We start from the raw sequence: 17,968 nt of genomic DNA, 5'->3' as shown, positions 1-17,968 counted from the left end.
CATGTGCCATGGCATTTAGTAGGGCTGAAGCTGCTACTTAATTAGGTTTGCTTAATGAGTCATATTAAATAGTGTATATGTAAGAACAGGTTTTCCATTAGTGTGAGGACCTCACTGGATTATCTAGGTGAAACGCTGCCATTACAATGGAGCCTTTTCTCATTTTATGTACTTAACCATGACCTACATTCCTTCGCTCAGAGGAGGTCCATTTCTAGAGGGAATGTGCCTGTTTCGTCAGCTCCAGCGTTTTTTCAGAGTTCAGCAGGGATGAATGGAGGGGCCTCATGTCTCTTAGATAACACACAGCTGACAGAAGCTCCAGAAGAGACTGGTAAAAAAGCCATCAAGTTCAACCAAGGGCAGGCAGTATCTGCAGCCTGGTCTGACCAGCACCCTCAGCTCCAGAGACAACTGGGATCGATAAACACCAAAGCTTCCACATGCCCCAACGAGCCTGGCCGGCTGCTTTACCTTGTTGTGCAAGGGGTTGTCTCCTCATGAAACTCCCATCAAGATAAGGTTTGAGGAGGAAGACAAAACCAGGAGAAGTCTTTGGGACAGTCAGCAACCTTAACTCTTGTCTCCACGGAAAATGAGCCTATGGGCCATTAGTAAAGAGAACATATAGACAAGCAGACTCACTGGCTGCAACACAAAAAGGGAGCAGCAACTCACATGTAAGGATTACACCTTATCCGTGTTTCCCGAAAGCTTCTCCCATGTTGACACCAGTCATTTCAAACTGCTTCCAAGATACAGCCTCTCCCCTCGATTAACGCAGAGCCAGCAAAAAAACACCCCCCCAGCTGAGGGGGTCGGGGCTGCAATGGGAACTGAGAAGGGCTAGAACAAGCAGTGACAGGGTAACACACCTCACTGCCACAGCCTTTGGAAAACACTGATTTGATCAATGCATTCTCCCCATCACAAAGTGTTTCAGATTTACACTTTTTCAGTCCTGGATCAATTTCATAGATTTAAAAAACCAACAGTTTTTACAAGGTAACCCACATCATTTTTCTGTCCTCTCCATCACCACCAGCAATAAAGATCCCCGATACCTCCAAAGGCCGTTAGCCCTGTTGATGCAGAACAGGATACGCCCAACACGGCAAAGCTCAATACCAACAGCAGTAGAAATAACTCCTGCTTTCGTATACTAAGCAGTTAAGATCAAGAGGTGCACAGAGAATGTGCGTACAATAAACTGTCACAAAACAGCAATGTCGCACAGAAATGGGTCTGAGATTTAAACAGATATGAGATCAGCAGGGGCATGGTACGAAAGCCACAGATGAAAAAAATCCTACTGTATTCCCTTTTGGTCACATCACCCCAAACAGAACAAACTAAGGAGAGATCAGGTTTAAAGTTCCCTCCAACTGGAAGGAACAAGCACACCCACCTCCTTTGGTACCATATAAACTCCTTTCCTTCACAAGCACAGCTGCTCTGAGGCACAGGCTAGTGGATGGTTGTGGAAAGGCCCTTGCCTGCACTAAGCCTGGCCTCAGGGCAGGTCTGGCAGCCAGACCCCATCCAGAGCCCAGCCACCTACGGCAGGACAGAGCCAAGCCTTGCACCGCAGCAGGACACACCACCATGGGCACCATTCCTACCACATCCTGCTCCCTCACTGCAGCACAGGCACTTCCCAAGGTCCTGCTGCTGTTCAGCATCGCATCTTCTCTCAAACTTTTCCATCCCACGTGCCAGACTTGGGGAAATGAAACAAAGATCCCAAACTGAGCTGGGTGCAAGCAGGCACTCTCACACTGTATTCTACCAGGGCATGACGGTCTCGGCAGGGGATGAAGAGGTGAAGTCTGCTCGTCTTCCTCCCTCTCCTCGCACAGCCCTTTACAGAACTGCCATTTCCCTCATCATTTTTAAGCGTTTTGTTTTCAAATATCAGCCAGACAAACATAACCTGGGAGCACAAAGCCATTAACTAACTACTTCTAGCCTGGAGGCCAAGCAACTGGAGGAGACGGGACAAGCAGCTTTTCCAAAGGCTTCAACCCACGAGGGGCTGCCAGCCCACAGAGCTACTACTACTCTCTACACAACAAGAAATAACTAATGTCACTGCAAATCCATACAGAAGGATTTATGGAGCCTGTTGTGTGACATCCTCAAGGGCCACTGAATATACTAATCATGCTGTAAACTGATCTCATCTCTATTTTTGTCAATGTTCACACTTTAGAACAAGATAAACTTACTTTTCACAATGACCTAAAAATATCAAGAGCCCCTAGTGGAACACTTATCCGTTTAGAAGCAAAGTTTAACCCCAAATTTTTAGGGAAACTTAAGCCAACATTTACATTTAACCTGAAACATAACAAGAAGGGTCTCCCCTTCTGTGTACCTGATCAGTAGTAACACAAACCATTTGTGGCAGAGTCCCAGCAGAAATACACCTCTGAAACCATCCCCTGCCTGCAAGGGTTGTATTGAAGTACTGCAATAATTAGTAAATTTTTAATTGAATAGCAGACAACCATACAGTTCTATCAGAAATCTGCATTTTCAACCCAAGAGTGAAGGTAAACACCACCTTTCTGGGTGGGAAACTCCTCTTACCACCCTGATTTCTACACCCCTAAGGATGCAGCCTCCAATTATATTCTTACCACACTTGCGTTTTCCATGAAGAAAGCATACATGCTGTTTCAGCCCCAAATTCAGTTCTTCCTAGCTTTCAGTTTGGTCAACAAGCTAGGCTGAGATGGTAACAAGAAAATGGGAATTACTACAAATCATTTATACGGTGGCGTGGTACATGCTTGTCCATCAGTGCTTGAGTGTCCTGCCACAGCCACGTTCCAGAACCTTTTCAGGACTGTTTTGTCACCACAGTGACATCACAATGCAGAGAGAACTTCCGCAGGCTTTGGGCGTTAGAGATTTTAACCAATACCTTACTTGCCTGCTTAATAAAGCAATAATGGTAACTGGAAAAGGGCACTCTCCAGTCATGTTCTCCATCCAGCCACCTGAAGCCTCTAAGCACCTCAGTGTTAAAGCATTTAAGTGTTGCACGCCTTTTGAACAGGAACAGCCCGAAGATCAGAAGTTGGCTTAAAAGTCAAAGCCTATAATTCAGAAGTCCCAGATCTGTTTCATCTAGCAAAGATGTTTTTGATACAGTAGCTTTAAAAAAAGATGCCAATGAAGTTTAAAAAGAAGTTGCTGCTCTCATCTCAAGAGCAAATGACGATCCGTAGAGTTCATCTCAGAAAGGATCATGATAAAGGCAAGTAAAATTTGCAATTGAATCCTACTTTTCTTCTACCACATGCACCAATCACAAACCTCTCCACAAAGTTCAACTAACACTTCAGGGCTGAATGAATCAAGATAAACTGCAATTTTCCTTTTGCAGAAAACCTCAGCATCAGAAGCCTCGTCCCACAGCAATACTGCAGAGATGGCATGCAATGGATAAACATTTCAGTGGGGAAGTCACCACAGCCTACTCTTTCAGAGGACAATTGTAAAAAGAGAATTGTGAAGATACTTGAACACTGCACCAAAAAGCATATTGCTAGATGTTACCAGCAGTCTGGGCACTCAAACAACAGTTCCTTTCATAATAACAGGAAAAAAATCCCCCTTGTGATGTGCACAAAAGTAGGGAACTGTGAAAGTGTAGACTTTCCTGAAAAACAAAAAATCACTTGCAGTGGGGGAAGAGGGTGGGCTAAAAACAATACATATCTCAGTGTGACATTTCACCACCAGCAGCTTTTGTGAATGAAGCACTGAGATGACTCAAGAAAATATTAGCTTCAAAACACTTCAAAGAGAAGCTCTGATAAATCGCTCTCTCACCATTACAACATCTCTTGGCAGAGATGCGCAGCTTTCGATACATCCGATGAACGAGACAATGCCTCTCTCCGCTCAGAGATATGTATTCAACACATCACTCAGATTTCACCCAAGTGACATTTCAGTAGCACCTGCCCCCTGTTAAAACAGCTATTTATAGCAAGGTGGGTGCCAAGAAGGGTAATTTCACCCATCAAGTGAGGCCTGGGTACAAATCACAGACCACATGTTGTCATTTCTGATTAAAAGCTCTTCCTCTTCCTGGTCTCTAATGGAGATTGGCCACTTTGCTAAATCACAGCAGAGCTGAATGTCACAGCTGCCGCCTTTTCCTGAAAGCACAAGATAAAACTCAAAGGAAACGTCTGGATGAGGCTAAGCTGGAAGTACCAGTACCAGCTATGCACATCATATGTACTAACCTTGCAGTGTTCCTACTAGAGCCTCATTTTACATCGGAGCGTAATAAACACCCTTTGTTTTACTCTTCTTCAGAACACAGATAATCCCAACTGCTTTGTTTCAAATACCCTAAAGCAATTTAGTGGCAAAAACGCCCTTTTAGCTCACACACCAGTGTCATTCATTAGCAGGAAAACCTAAAAACCCAGCTCAGACAGAACACTCCCAGGCTGGCAGGTCGTACTTAACCAATTAAACATTTTGGGAATATCCAGGGATTTTTTCTGATGAAACTGGAAAAACGAGAGGGCAAAGAGATGTGCAAAGCATCGCACAGGTCTGCGACCATCCAGAGCAGGGTAGGGACCACTCTCAAGAGCAAAGAACATGCTATTGCCCTCAATAACTTAACTCCCAGAGAAAAATGAAATAGCAAAGATAAGGGATGTGAGGATAAACGGGTGGGGAGAAATGGTCTTTGAGGCATCAGAGATCCTGGTGCGGGGAGAAAACTAAACCGCAAAGGGCATGAACACTCAAGGGCCTCTGAAGCAGCAAAATGGTATAAAAATGAAGGAAAGAGCTAGGAAAAAAGACCTGCTACCACAACAAACTTCTGTCTACAGTAGCAGAAACACACCTGATACTCTTAGAGCACAGCAGGAACCAGCTGAGCTAAGAGCCAAGCTAGCAAATACCTAAGAACTGCAATTTGGTGCCTTTTCTACCACACTCAGTAGTACATACAGGTTCGACAATGATGCTATGAATGTCATTCTGTGTCTAACCCTTGATCTTTTGTCTTAAGCCTTCATTCAAGCGTTGCCAGAACTGTAGATCAGAGGCAGGCGATCTGAACGGAACCGTAGCTGAGCTGTTAGCAGCACTAATGCGAATAAAAGGCATTTCACAAAGATTTCTTGGGCTGCTTTCCAGAACAAGTATCACGGACTCCCCAGCTCCTGGGGTGTTCGGTTCGCTGCCATCATCACATCAACATGATTCTCTCAGCACCAAGGAGATGCAGATAGGAGCTGCACAGAAGACTTCTGAGATTGCTCATAAATGCTTCTACAAAATGGCTTGCTAGCCCAAATGGTACTAAGCAGTCATGAAGATTCAAGTCCTGGAAAGCAAGAGCTCTCTCCATCCTGAGTTTGTTGCCCCCTCCACACGCTCACCCTTAGCAGCATAAAAGCCCAACAGTCATGTAGAGAAGTAGGTACAGAAGCACTGAGATGGGAATCGGTCCTACAAACACCACCTTTAAAAGCTGATCTCAGTCCCTTCATTTCTCATCACAGCTCTCCTGACAGCAAACACTTATACAGAAGAGATCAATGAAGCCATCACAAGAGCAAGTTAAGGTTCAGTCACTCATCACAGGCAGTACACACATTAGTAACTATCAGAGGTAGGGCGGGTGATGAGACTGGTCTACCCCTCTATGGCCAACAAGGTCAAACGCAGGTTGTCAAACCCAACATGATTTTATGTAGGGCTCACCATCAGTTTCCAACCACCTCCAGAACTACTAAAGGGGAAAAAAAAATAGCTTTTGCAGTGAGTACTGACTTTGCAGCAAGTATGCCAGCTATGGAAGTTCTCAGCTAAGAGTATTCTCTCTACAAAACTGCCTTGCTTGCACGGTTGTACATACGCTAATCGGAAAGAGTGCACAGAAACAAAAGAAGCCAAAGCATCACTGTGAGAGAGAGGACATTAGGTGTGAATACACATTGTGTGTTTGCACCTGAATGCAAATTTAGCAGTAGAATACACAGAATTAGTGCAACACACACTCAGGCCACATTCACTACACTATCATAAGACATAATTCAACTCAATTATTTTAACCATTGTGCAAGAGCAGATAGATTCCAAATGGTAACCAGTATCTATGGATGGCAACCTGGTACTAAATTATGTTACTGAGAATAGAAAAAAAGAAATAGAGATAGCACAATTAAGAGGGAGCCAGGAACTTAGCCTGGATTTCTTCCAAAGCTCAAAGTGTCAACACCAGGAAAAAAAAAACAAACAGAAAGACTCCTCCAATTAAGGGTTTTACACATGTATTACAGTGACCACATCAATTAGCATATTTGTGACATTTATTTTCTATAAATTATTAATCTTTCTCCCAGATGCCTAACAAAATAAGAAATATGAGAGCAGATCCCATAATACTCCCGTGAAATACAAAGAGTGCTTGATACGGGAAGTGTTACGTTTTCATCTCACACTTGGGCTCAGATAAAAGCACCCTCAGGAAAGAAACCTTAATAGCATTCAACAAGGTACTCGAGGCTGATCAGGGCAGCCAGAGCCAACTCTGATCAAGAAAGCAAGGTGTGAGCTGGAGCAGGCGAGGCAAGGGCTGCAAGATGAGCAGGGAAAGAGCCTGTCTGGCAAGGAAGTTATAGTGATACAGTCTGAGGGTGAAAAGGGAGAAAGTGATTGTGCTCCACCACATAACAGCACATTTATAAAGACAAGAAGCCATTGAGGACCCAGGTTTGCTTCTTACAAGAAGAGATGGGTGTAAACTGCTTGTGTGCTTATGCTAGAAATTGCAGATTTTCTCATCAGGACTGGGACAGCTTCCTAATTCAAGAAATCAAAGCAAACAGTTAACTCTTCATGGCAGACCTTCCCTGATGGACACCCAGGATGCCCTCCCCAGTACTCACCTGGAGTGCTCTCGAGTAATCACAGGGAGTTCCTGCCCCACACACATTTTATTATATTAAAGTCATCCTGCACTTAGCACTTTGCTTTATCATTACAGGGCAGATTTTGTTTGTGAACCAAATGAGACATTTCTCTGTCACGTACCAGCACAATCCCCAACACCACACAAAACTAAACAGAGGAAGTTTCCAGTCTGAGAGTCAAAAGGGCAAATAAGCCAATTCAGCTACGTAGGTCAGATGTTCGGGGTGAAAAGGTAGTTACTGAGCCAGTGACACACTCCGAATCCGACTGTTTTTTACATATAAAGTAAGATCTCAAAACATTGACAGCTGGCACATTACAATGATGAAAATATTAATTAATGTATTAAAAAAAATCCTGAAGTTCCTTCCTAATCTAAGCAGCCAGGAATTCTGGTAGTTCCCGTGTAGTGTCACCTTCCCTGCTGTGTAATTCTGCAAGGTGCTCTCTTCTCTTTCTTATATTTCGGGACTATACAGTGGTGCATCGTCTAGGAAGCAGCCTGCTTTATCCAGGATCCAGCTTGCTTCACCCTGTGAAGTTTGCTCCAGTACAGAAAGCTTCCACAGGCAGGATAATACAAGTCTATGCTCATCAATCACAAGCTGCATTAAATATAACCCCAAGGAAGAAACACTATACACTACTACACCTCCTTAGGAAGAGCTTCCCAAACTCTTTGGAATACACCTGAAATATTGGCCAGCCAGCCTCTTACAGGAAGAAAATGAATCATCCACATCTGCAGACCTTAAAAAAAAAAACAAAAACAAAACAACAAAAACAAAACAAAAAACAAAACAAAACAAAAAACAAACCCAGAAGTTTTCCAGGCAGGATGGAGATTCCTCCCTCTCCCCCACTGCCACTTTCTGCTTTAAACGGAAGCCCACAGGCAATTCAGTAAGATGAGATTGTACCTTCAGCATGGGAAACCAGAGCAACAGTTACAACCTGTGGCACAAGGACAGAGAAAAGGCTTCTGAGAGAAGTCACATGCGTTAAGGACAAACCAATAAATATGAAGATACAGTTCACTGCCATTTCCAGCCAGTTACACAACCGTGTAGTAACTCTAAATTTAGAAAATGTGGCTATCTGGTGTCAAGACTAATGCTGTTTCATGGAACTTGGACTCAGATGCTGAACAGAAGCATGAATATTTCTTGCAATAATCATGAGAATTATTCACTTGGATTAGATACGTAACCTACCTTCCAAGGAAAAAAAAACCAACTTTAATCTTCAAAAGCAGGCAGAAGGGCGAAGCCAAAGGACAAATCCACTGTGGGGCCTTGCTTGAAGCCTGATCAACTTTGAACAAAAAGCAGTGCTCCATGCACTCACCTCAAATACCAAAAAGCAAAGGTGTGAGGGCAGAGGCCGGGGGCAGCACCGGCCCCTCGAGGCAGGCAGGGCCCACGGGGAGCAGTGGGAACGCTGCAGGGGCTGAGACCCCCGGCCCCTCGCCAGCAGCAGGGAAGGCAGAAGTGGCCATTTCAGTGCAATGTGGAATAAAGCCGGATGAAGGAACATACAAAGGCTCCTTGGTGACCAGAGGGCTACTCAAGCTCCAACTGTGTTTCAGCGGAGCTGCTGCCAACAATTTCGCTGAGGACTGAGATCTAGGACCAGTTATTTAACAGCATAGCGTGAGCCAAGAGGCCCGAAACATGCACTTGAATCTAGAAACACCACCATGAACCAAGTTAACAGCCTACATCTAGGTTGCACTTCAACTACATTTCTTTCTAACCCAGCCCTGCAAAACTCACAGGTCGCTAGATTTATACCTAAACTAACGTTTAAAAATGTGAGGCTACTCGGTTTAGTTACTCATGTGAGTAAAACCAAATCAAACTCAAGTTCCTCAACAGCAAGAGATACACTATGCCATCTAGTTCCCAAGCATCCCATTTTACACATATGCCAAATAACCAATGTATTATGGTTCAAGGTGAGAATAATTTGCCCAGACAAGTCTCTAGCTGGGGAACATCAAAAGGTTTTCCACCATCCAGACAGCTCATGCTCCCCAGCCCTGATCAGAAAGGGTCAAACAGAGAAGGCACTGAGCAGCCACCAAAACCAACCCCAGGGCCTGGCAGCACTGATGCAGGCTGTCTTACCCAGAGCCACCTGAGGGGGAAAGTTTCTGTCACCTTTCCAACAGTAACCAAAGAGGTACTGCCACATCAGAGCCCAGAAAACCCTCTGAAGATGAAAAGTGCTACTTACTTGCTAAGTATCCTTATCAGCAGAGAAGCAGCACCGTTTCTTAAAACAAAAATGATTCACATACAAAATTCTTTTATTCTCAAAGAAGTTATATCCTTTCAAAAGTAGGTAAAAAAATAAATCAGTCATGATGGAGCTAATTCCAGCTCTCCCAGTACTAGTGTATTTCACTAAGCAGAAAGCTCATCATCCACTGACAAATGAAAACTGTACCCAGTCACTTCAACAGGAATGACGCACCAGGAGCTCCCAGCTTTGGGCTAAGAAATGCAGTTAAAAGTCCTAAGCTCCTCATCTTTCCCGTTAGTGATTAAATAACCCTCTTCACTTGTCAGTCTCCAAACCCCTCCCTCGCAAGCAGAAAAGCTAAGAGCTTTACGGACACCAGCAGGAACAAACCTCCGAGGCTGTGTTTGATGTGTGCTGAATACAGAACCACAGGTACCACTGTTGCAATGTTATGGTACAAAATGAGTGCTGCTTAATGGACCAAGGCCATAGCTACCCAGTTTCTCTTCAGCTCAAGAGACTGTAACCAGAGGCTGTGAAGCTATACCACTGCACATGCAAGCTAAGCATGGTTTCCTTGTTTCAAATTTACTCCTGTGGATTAATTTTTTTCCTGGCCTGGAAGCTACAGTAAAATACCAAGTGCTCCTGTCTTGTCCTAGCCTGCTTTTCTGCAAGTCCTTGTCTCACCTCCTACCAACAGCCTTCACACTGCCCATTTGTTTCACAAAGAGTTACAACATCAGCTGTTGAGGAAAGAAACAGAGATCATGATTTTAAAGACAATAGCAAAGCAGAGAACAAATTCAGCACTGCAATCACAAAGAAGCCTATCTACCTACCTAGAGCATCCAACATACCTCTGTAGCATGCAGCTGCTTGTTCAAACCCCTTGAAAAACTGGGCAAATTATTTAAGATGTAGCTCTGTGTGTCCCACTTTGTATCTTGGCTTCCACCTGCTCCCCTTATAAACCCAAGCAACCTTCTACCCCATGCCAGAAGCTAATAGAGCATCTCCAACCTCCCCCCCTCCAAACTCATCAAGATACTGCTCTAGACACCACTTCCACACATCTCTAACTATTCATTTGTTACAATTTAGACCAGCAGGTTAGTAGCTGCATGGTGCACGCTCTAAGCTCACAGCATACAGGTATCAGTTTAATGCCTGTATTAAATTAACCTATTTAGCTTAAGTCTTCCCCATAACCTGAACTGAATGGCACTGCAAACCCCTCCGCAGTCACAGAGCTTCTCTGGTATAACATGCACCTGGCCGACGGAGAAGGATGAACAAAGCACAAAGGTGACACCATTTCTTTAAAAAACAACCCAAAAAGCACAGTCTAGTGTACAGATTTCACAGTCTTAAAATCCAACCACTTTCAACCCATGTTTTTGGCCTCGACCTACATGTCCTATTCTGTAAGAGGGAGGAATTCCAGCTGCAGGTGCTTATTGGATCTATCTCTCTCCACTAAGTTGCTTTAAACCCTACACAATTAAGGGCAGAAAACAGATGTAACATCACCTGTACTTCCCCCTTACCTCTCCCACACAAGCACACATCCAACATACAGTTACCAAGTCCACATCCACCATCCATGGACACGTTTCTGGTTCCATCTACACCACGCTCTGAAGACTTCAGCTCAGTAAACGTTCACAGTTTTCCCTTGGGCCACTTCCATTGTGTGGTCCAAGCACTCCCCAAAGGCTGGGGCAGCGAGCACAGCAGACACGACTCCGTAGGCACAGCCAAATGTGTGAAGTAAGAACAATCCTGCAATGCACTGTTAGAGACGCTTTCTATAGAGAAACATGGCCCACAACACACCTAACTGCATGAAGCCAGCCTTACACCACCAGCACAGGATCCTCCATGCAATTAACTCAGCACAGACCAAAAAGAGCAATAAAACTAAAAGGACACCTGTCAACTTGAAACTCAGACACACCTGAAAGCGCTGCAGCTATTACAGTTATCAGTAATCCTCTACTCCCCAAACCACATGTTTTTCATAGTATTTGATGTTTCTCATCACCCCGTACAGTCATTATCGCTCTACCCCCCACAGTCTCCTGCTCCCTTCACAGAAACACTTAAGATTCAGAAAAAAAAAACCCTTACCAAAATCTGTCAAAGGTATATCCCCCACTCAGTCCCAAGGCCTTGCCATTAAGGGAAAATTACTTTTGCTGAAGTCTGATAACTTTGCAAATTCAAGTTAGCAGAATATTTCGGTATCAGACACAAACACACATCTATATTTAGCAGCCTAACAGCCAACAGCAAATGGAAAAAAGGCCAAACAGCACCCTGGAGTCTCCCTATGGGTCATTTTTTGTTCCAGAAGATTGAGTTAGCATTCTCATAACTTGCCACAGGTTTAAAGGTCTCAGGAGTGGGACACAGCAGCTACACAAGGTAGAGCCTGAACTGAGTTACAGGTCAAGTGCTCCAGAGTACAACATAAAAAGAAGCAAGCAAGCCAAGCCATCATCTCACATCTCTCAGTTCCAGGAAACTCAGGACTGACAACCTCAAAATCAAGTGCAAAGATTTCAGATGAAAGTGTCAGCTCACAGCAACCCATTTGGGCAAACAACCCAGCACATGGTGGGAGGTAAGAGTAGAGTGGAAACAATGAGGCAGGTTTTTCTTAAGTAGCATTTAGGAAGGTGTCATCACCTTCTGAGCCTTTGAAATCCCCCAAGTAATTAAACAGTCAAACAGTCAAACAAGAGGAGGCTTTTAGCTTCACAAATGCCAATTATTTCCCAGCACCAACACAGATGCCTAACATTAAAAATAGTGTCTTTCCTCTGAAGAGGAGAGAGGAGCTGAGGACAGCTGCCACAAGCAAGCAAGACCTTGTCCCAGAAAAAAAAGCATCTGTCAAAGCCTCTGCCATTTAACTTCAATGAAAAATCTTCAGCCAAAAAAGTAACTTTATAGGACTACATAAAGCCTCTTCTTTGGGGAAGTCTGCATTGGAGCCGCATCAGATCAGCAAACAAAGAATTTGTATGAGAAAGTTGCAGCAAAATGCCTCACACAGGTATTTCAAAGCCTGTCACGGGCTTTGATTGATTTCTTCTAAAGCTTTTAGGACTAGTAAACAAACTAATGTGCACTAAAAGCATTACTAATTTAGCTTTTTTTTTTAAGCTATACCAGCACATTGAAAGTGAGTGCACCTTGGAAGAGAGGACATCACAAGAACTGCTCACTTGGGGAGAGGTTTCATCCATTTAAAAAATAACGCTCCAGTCTAGATTTGGAATGGTTATAATTAATTGCTTAGCCCAGGTGGCCACTTGCAACTCCTGAATTATCAACTCACTCTGCATGCTGTACACAAAACAACTCTCCATACAGTAACAGCACACGCTTTTTAGTACTCCTGAGACTTCCATACCGCAAGTTGTGCAGATTCCACTTTTGCAGTCAAATATTAATGATGATGCCCAAGTCCACAGTGCAAGAGCCAAACAAATCAAAGTAAAACGGGGAATCGACTCAAGGGTAGGTAACCTTGCAATGGATACTCACAGGATGGAAATGTCACCCATTAAAGTGGTTCTATTTTACACAGAACTGCAAAAATTCTTTGTAAGTAAGAAACAAAAGTAAGCCTTTTCTCCTGTCTCTAACAGCTACAAACACCAGGTGGTTTCAAAGAACCCCACTGGGAGACTAACCGAAACATCAGATGCAAGAAGAGGGTTAGATATAGCTTCCTCACACAATAAACCCCAGTATTAATAGTTTTCGGGCACTGAATTTGTGTGCTGCAACAAAACTAGAGTTCTGCACTGTGACCAGCACTTCCTCACGGCTCCTGAAAAGGACCCTGCCCGTGCACGGCAGAGCTATCCCTCTTCACCTGCTCCAACGTACCTACGCTGCATCGCCGCACCTCCAGATGGCAAACAGCTCGCCAGGTTTGAAGAGGGAAGATTTTTAAGGCTGTTTTCATCCCTCAATTGCAAATAGGTTCCGCAGAGTCACTAGCTAGGATTACCATCTGAAGAGCGAACGCTGGTAGGCTGGGATCCCAGCAGTGAGGGCTGAGAGGGGCTGTAGGGACAGAGAGGGAAAACACAGACCTTCTGTAAAAGGAGATATTTCCTTCTCCTATACTATAACCACAGAAAGATCACAACTTAAAAGTTCAGGTGATAGCAGTAACTACATGGCAGAATTCAGACAAGAAATAAAATATTCACTAAAATCTTGAACAGATGCGAGTGTAACATCTTCAGAAACTTCTCCTGCAACCTTCTATTCATGACTCAATATCTGAGGTCAAGAAATTATAGCAGTGAAGGGTGAGAAGGAACAGAAGGGCTGTGTGGGATGAAGCAGAGCTGAAATCATAGAGAGACTCGGATAATTTCCAGCTAACAAGCTGATCAGCCACTGGATTATGTCTGGAGGAGCACTGATAGTTTGAATCCATTTCCAAAACAAAGCTGAATGCAGTAAGAGCCACCCAAACCAAGTTGTATTCTGGACCTTACAAAACAAAAGGCTGCTAAAAAGTTAAAAAAAAAAAAAAAAAAAATCGCACCTTGATTCTTCTGGCAATCCTGGGGCCCCAGAGGGTCCCCTACATGTAAATCAATTGGCACCGCGCGTGCGTACCACAGCGTCACGCCACGGCACTAGTGCAAGCATTCGCTCCCCGAGGCAGGCACGGAGCAGGAGGCAGGGAGCTCGGCAGCCTGGCCGGCTGAAGGCCTTTAGATAAGGTGCTGAAAACAAAACACCTGCACTTGCCATTTCCCCCAGCTGCAGAAGAGGTGTATCTGCCTCGCACAGGCTTTGTGAAAATTAAAGGTGGCAGAGAGCTCTGAGGCTTTCAGGTGAGCAGCAGGAGGAAGGGGAGCAGCACTTTAAAGCACCCTGTGAACCTTACTAATATCTCATATATTCGAGCATTTTTGTAAAGCTCCCAAAGGCAGCTCAAGTGTGCAGCAGGAAAGCTAACCTCCAGCTGAGAAATCCTGAAATTCAAATGCAGCTGTGTCTCAAGGACTCCTGCTAATTTGTTTAGGAAAAGCATCAGTGCTCACACCAGTCTGCAGTGCTTTCACAACCCCAGTTACAAATTACACCCAGCACTCAAACAGTTCCACGAAGAGAGATGGCTTTAGCCAGAGAAACTGCTCTTTGGGTTTGTTGGGTCAGGCAAGACACAGATGGCAAATATATTTAGAAAGGGAAGCTTTCTCCTTCCGGGACTGCTTGGGTTTTATAATATTCAGGAATGATTTCCCAGTGTTTTAAATGGGGAAAGTGGTCACGAAAGGCAGGAAAGGAGCACACAGAGCCAGAGGGTAAGAAATCCTGTCTCTTTTATTCACATTGTTGTCATGATTCTGCTAATGACTGTCAGCACAGGAATCAAAGGCAGGAATGCACCCAGATAAACCATTTATTCGGTTGGAGGAGCTAGTGGGGCTTTGTACTAAATGCTAGCTCTATTTCAAGAGAAAGTTTCTATTAGTGCTTGGGTTTAAGTGGCAGTCTGTCTACCATTTCCAACAGGAAAGAGCAACAGCAAGCGTGGAACTTCTAGAAACAACAGTAAAAGTGATTAGTCTACCTATTCCCTAGCTGAAAAAAAATTATTTTAACCCCCCTCATAGTTTAAAGAAAAGACTGGGAAGCTCTAGGATTATAATTGGGTACAGAAAACCGCTTTTGACCTTTGCACTAGGAGCTGAAGGTGCTGTTTCACTATCTTCAATTTGCAACAACTTCATTGCCCCCCCTCCTCGGTTACAACACTTGCTCTATCCAATGCACATAGCAGGGTTCATGGATCTTGATCCAAACAGGAGACAGACAGGCAGCCAGCCTTCCACATGAAAGCAGGATCTAACATACAGAACAGGCACAAGATGAGGCTAGTGAAAGCCCTGGCCCCAGGAGCACCTTTACCCTCTGCCCATTTCAGAATTAAGAGCTCAGGGATTAACTTTATTAAAAGTTAATAAAAGGAAATAAAAGGGTGCAACAAGTACCCTCTTGAATCCATGGTTTGGCTACGACCAGGACAGGTTAGCATTTTTAAGGACATCAAACGAGAATCTCACAGCCAAAGATGCTAGAGAGTCTGACTCAGAGCTAAAAGATGTATCTGCAGATAACAGCAGGCAACAGCACCCAAAAACCAACAAACTTTAGGCCCAGTACAACCACGTGGTGCCTACGGTTTGTACCCCTCCCAGCATGGACAATGAGAAGCACATCAGGCTTACCTGGCTGGTTCTCACACACTGGGGTAACCCAAAGAGGGTTGGGCCAGCAGACAGCTAAAAAACCTGATTACAACCACGAAACGGTAAGTCCCACAACACGTTTCCAATGGCATCAGATTTGGTTTTAGCAACCCCGAGCTGCAGCGCAGACCATACACAACGCCCCTCAATTTTGTAAGCAGGCAGCCTTTCAAACGGAAAAATCAATATGATAAGTACACCTAAATTCCTCAAGCACTAAGGAAACTTCTCCCCAGGGCCTATTACCAGAGTGGTAAAGATGCCTAACACCAGGGTAGGACGACCATGAAAAGGAAAGACAGACAGACCATTTCTTTACATAACTGTCTCTGATTTCTCATCCTTCCCAGTCAAGCTCTTTTTACACTGCAAAGGGTACAGTTACCAAGCAACTGAAGTCAGAGCTAACACTTCTGGATTTGGGAACTCAAAAACAACTCCTAAGTCTGTGTGTTTACTCACCCAAATCGAGGCAGCTTTGTTTAGATGCTGAAAACCACACTCAACTTTGGACAAGTTTTTGCTGCAACAGCACATGAAGATTTTATTGGAAGACTTCAGTGATTGAATTGTGGTTCTTTAGAGAAAAAAGGCTTTTTTTTTAAAGATAGAAATCTATGACATGGCAGTATCTTCGCTGAATACCTGTTTTCATCTTCCTTATCTCCAACCGGTCACGTGTCTAATGACACTACTGCCTAAATTTAGCTCATTCTGTTAGCACTCGCAATCCTGCCGATGCCTGTAGCACTGCAACACACCTTCCTTCCTCTCAGTCTCCCCTCTCTCCTTCGGCGTACGGGGCCATTTCTGAAACAGCAAAGCAGATGGCACACCAGAACCCTCCCTGCCTTCTCCTGCCACCCCCGAGGAGCACTCGGACCCGCTCCGCTGCAAGGACACCGCAGGCCGCCTATTTTCTTCCATGCAACGCCCATTCCTCGCAGGCCCCTTTGTGCTATATTACAGTGCCCCCTCGCTCGCTTTTGTTTCCGTATTGTCAGTCAGGCTGTGCGAAACCCCTCGCCAGACCAACTTTGGGAAGTGGGAATATTCCAACGCTGACCTGCACCTCGTGGCTCTTCAGGTATAATTAAGAGGTCACAGATTTACGTATGCCTCGTCAGCAGAGGGGGGGAGGTAAACGCTCACGTAAACAAGGACAGACACAAACCATGGCTACTCGCCGCTGAAATCTTTACCTAGCCGAGGTTTCCCTATTGGGCTGTTGACTCCCCTGAAAGAGGCGATGACGACACTGTCCAATAAAGGCAGAGACACCAGCCCACGTCCCCAGCCAGTAAGAGGGGTCTGGAAGCTCGCTCAGATCACCTTCCCAGGCAGGCCGCTCCTTATGCCATTAAATCCCAGCACCTGAGCGAAACAGCTGGGCTTTGCCACCAGCAAAAGGCAGGAGCAGCATCCGTGCCGGGCTTCCAGGAGCGTGACGAAGGCAGGCAAAGGGATTTCAACCTCTGGAGGACACCGTCCGCCTTCCGCACGCTCAGGCTGCTCCACCGGCAGGCAAGGACTGGGGGTAATTGGGGAAAAAGAGCAATAACCCCCTTCCCAGGTGCCTCCAGAGCAGGCAAACAGCCCAGCCGGCCGGCAGCCCCGCAGGCCGCGCAGGCCCCTGCCCCGGGAGGCCTCCAAGGCGGAGCCCCCGGCCTGGCAGCCGGAGCCAGGCCCCCCCGGGGAGGGGACACACACACACACGGCCGCAGAGGCCGAGCCAGGCCGCGGGCAGCCCCCTTCGGCGGGGGCCGGCGGAGCCCGAGGCCGCCCCGGTTACCTTGGTCTCCTTGACGTGCTGCTTGATGCCCTCCGGGTACCACTGCACCCGCACGTAGCCCCGCCGCAGCGGGCTGGCGCGGCCCTCCTCCGCGCCGCCGGCCCCGGGGCCTCCCGACTCGGAGCCTCCCGAGCTGGCGGCACCGCCGCCGCCGCCGGTCCCGCGTCCGCCGCCGCCCTCCTCCTCTTCCGAGTCCGAGTCCTCGCCGTGGATGAGGCGCACCAGGCCGAACCGTACCGAGCCGCGGTAGCGGCCCGACACCAGGTCGTGAGAGAAGAGGAGGCGCTGCGAGCCGCCCGGCGGGGCCGGCAGGGGCAGGGCGGCGGGGGGGGCCGGGGCCGGGGCGGCGGCGGGGGCCGGGGCCGCCTCAGCGGGCTGGTCCGCCATGGCGCCGGGCTGAGCGGGAGAGCGCGGCCGGCGGCGCAGGCTGGGGGAGGGGAGAGGCGGGGCGGGCGGCGCTCAATAACGGCGCGGGGCGGGACCGGGCGGGGAGGTGCCCCCGCCGCGCCCCGCCCACAGGGCGGGAGGTGGCGGGTCCGGACCCGGGATCCGGCGGGGCTGCGGTGCATCGTCCCTGGGTCCCCTGTTATGGGGGGCTGCGCTGCATCGTCCCCCGGTCCCCGGTCACGGGGGGAGCAGAGGTGTCCCCAGTCCAGCTGGAGCGCCCGAT

The 17,968-nt window shown here is 46.5% G+C and overlaps 1 protein-coding gene across 1 annotated transcript in view; it reads right to left on the bottom strand.

Moving 5' to 3' along the window:
* UBE2O (ubiquitin conjugating enzyme E2 O) overlaps positions 1-17,685 on the bottom strand; it is a 62,425-nt gene extending 44,740 nt beyond the window's left edge. Inside the window, exon 1 of the mRNA XM_068413229.1 lies at positions 17,299-17,685. Within this exon, the coding sequence (XP_068269330.1) occupies positions 17,299-17,685 (387 nt within the window). The remainder of the gene's footprint in view (positions 1-17,298) is intronic.
* Between the last annotated feature and the right edge of the window lie 283 nt (positions 17,686-17,968).

This window comes from Nyctibius grandis, chromosome 15 (genome assembly GCF_013368605.1).
Source record: "Nyctibius grandis isolate bNycGra1 chromosome 15, bNycGra1.pri, whole genome shotgun sequence".
Classification (NCBI taxonomy): Eukaryota; Metazoa; Chordata; class Aves; order Nyctibiiformes; family Nyctibiidae; genus Nyctibius; species Nyctibius grandis.
Note: the sequence above shows the minus strand (reverse complement) of the source record. Positions and strands in the feature narration are given on the sequence as shown.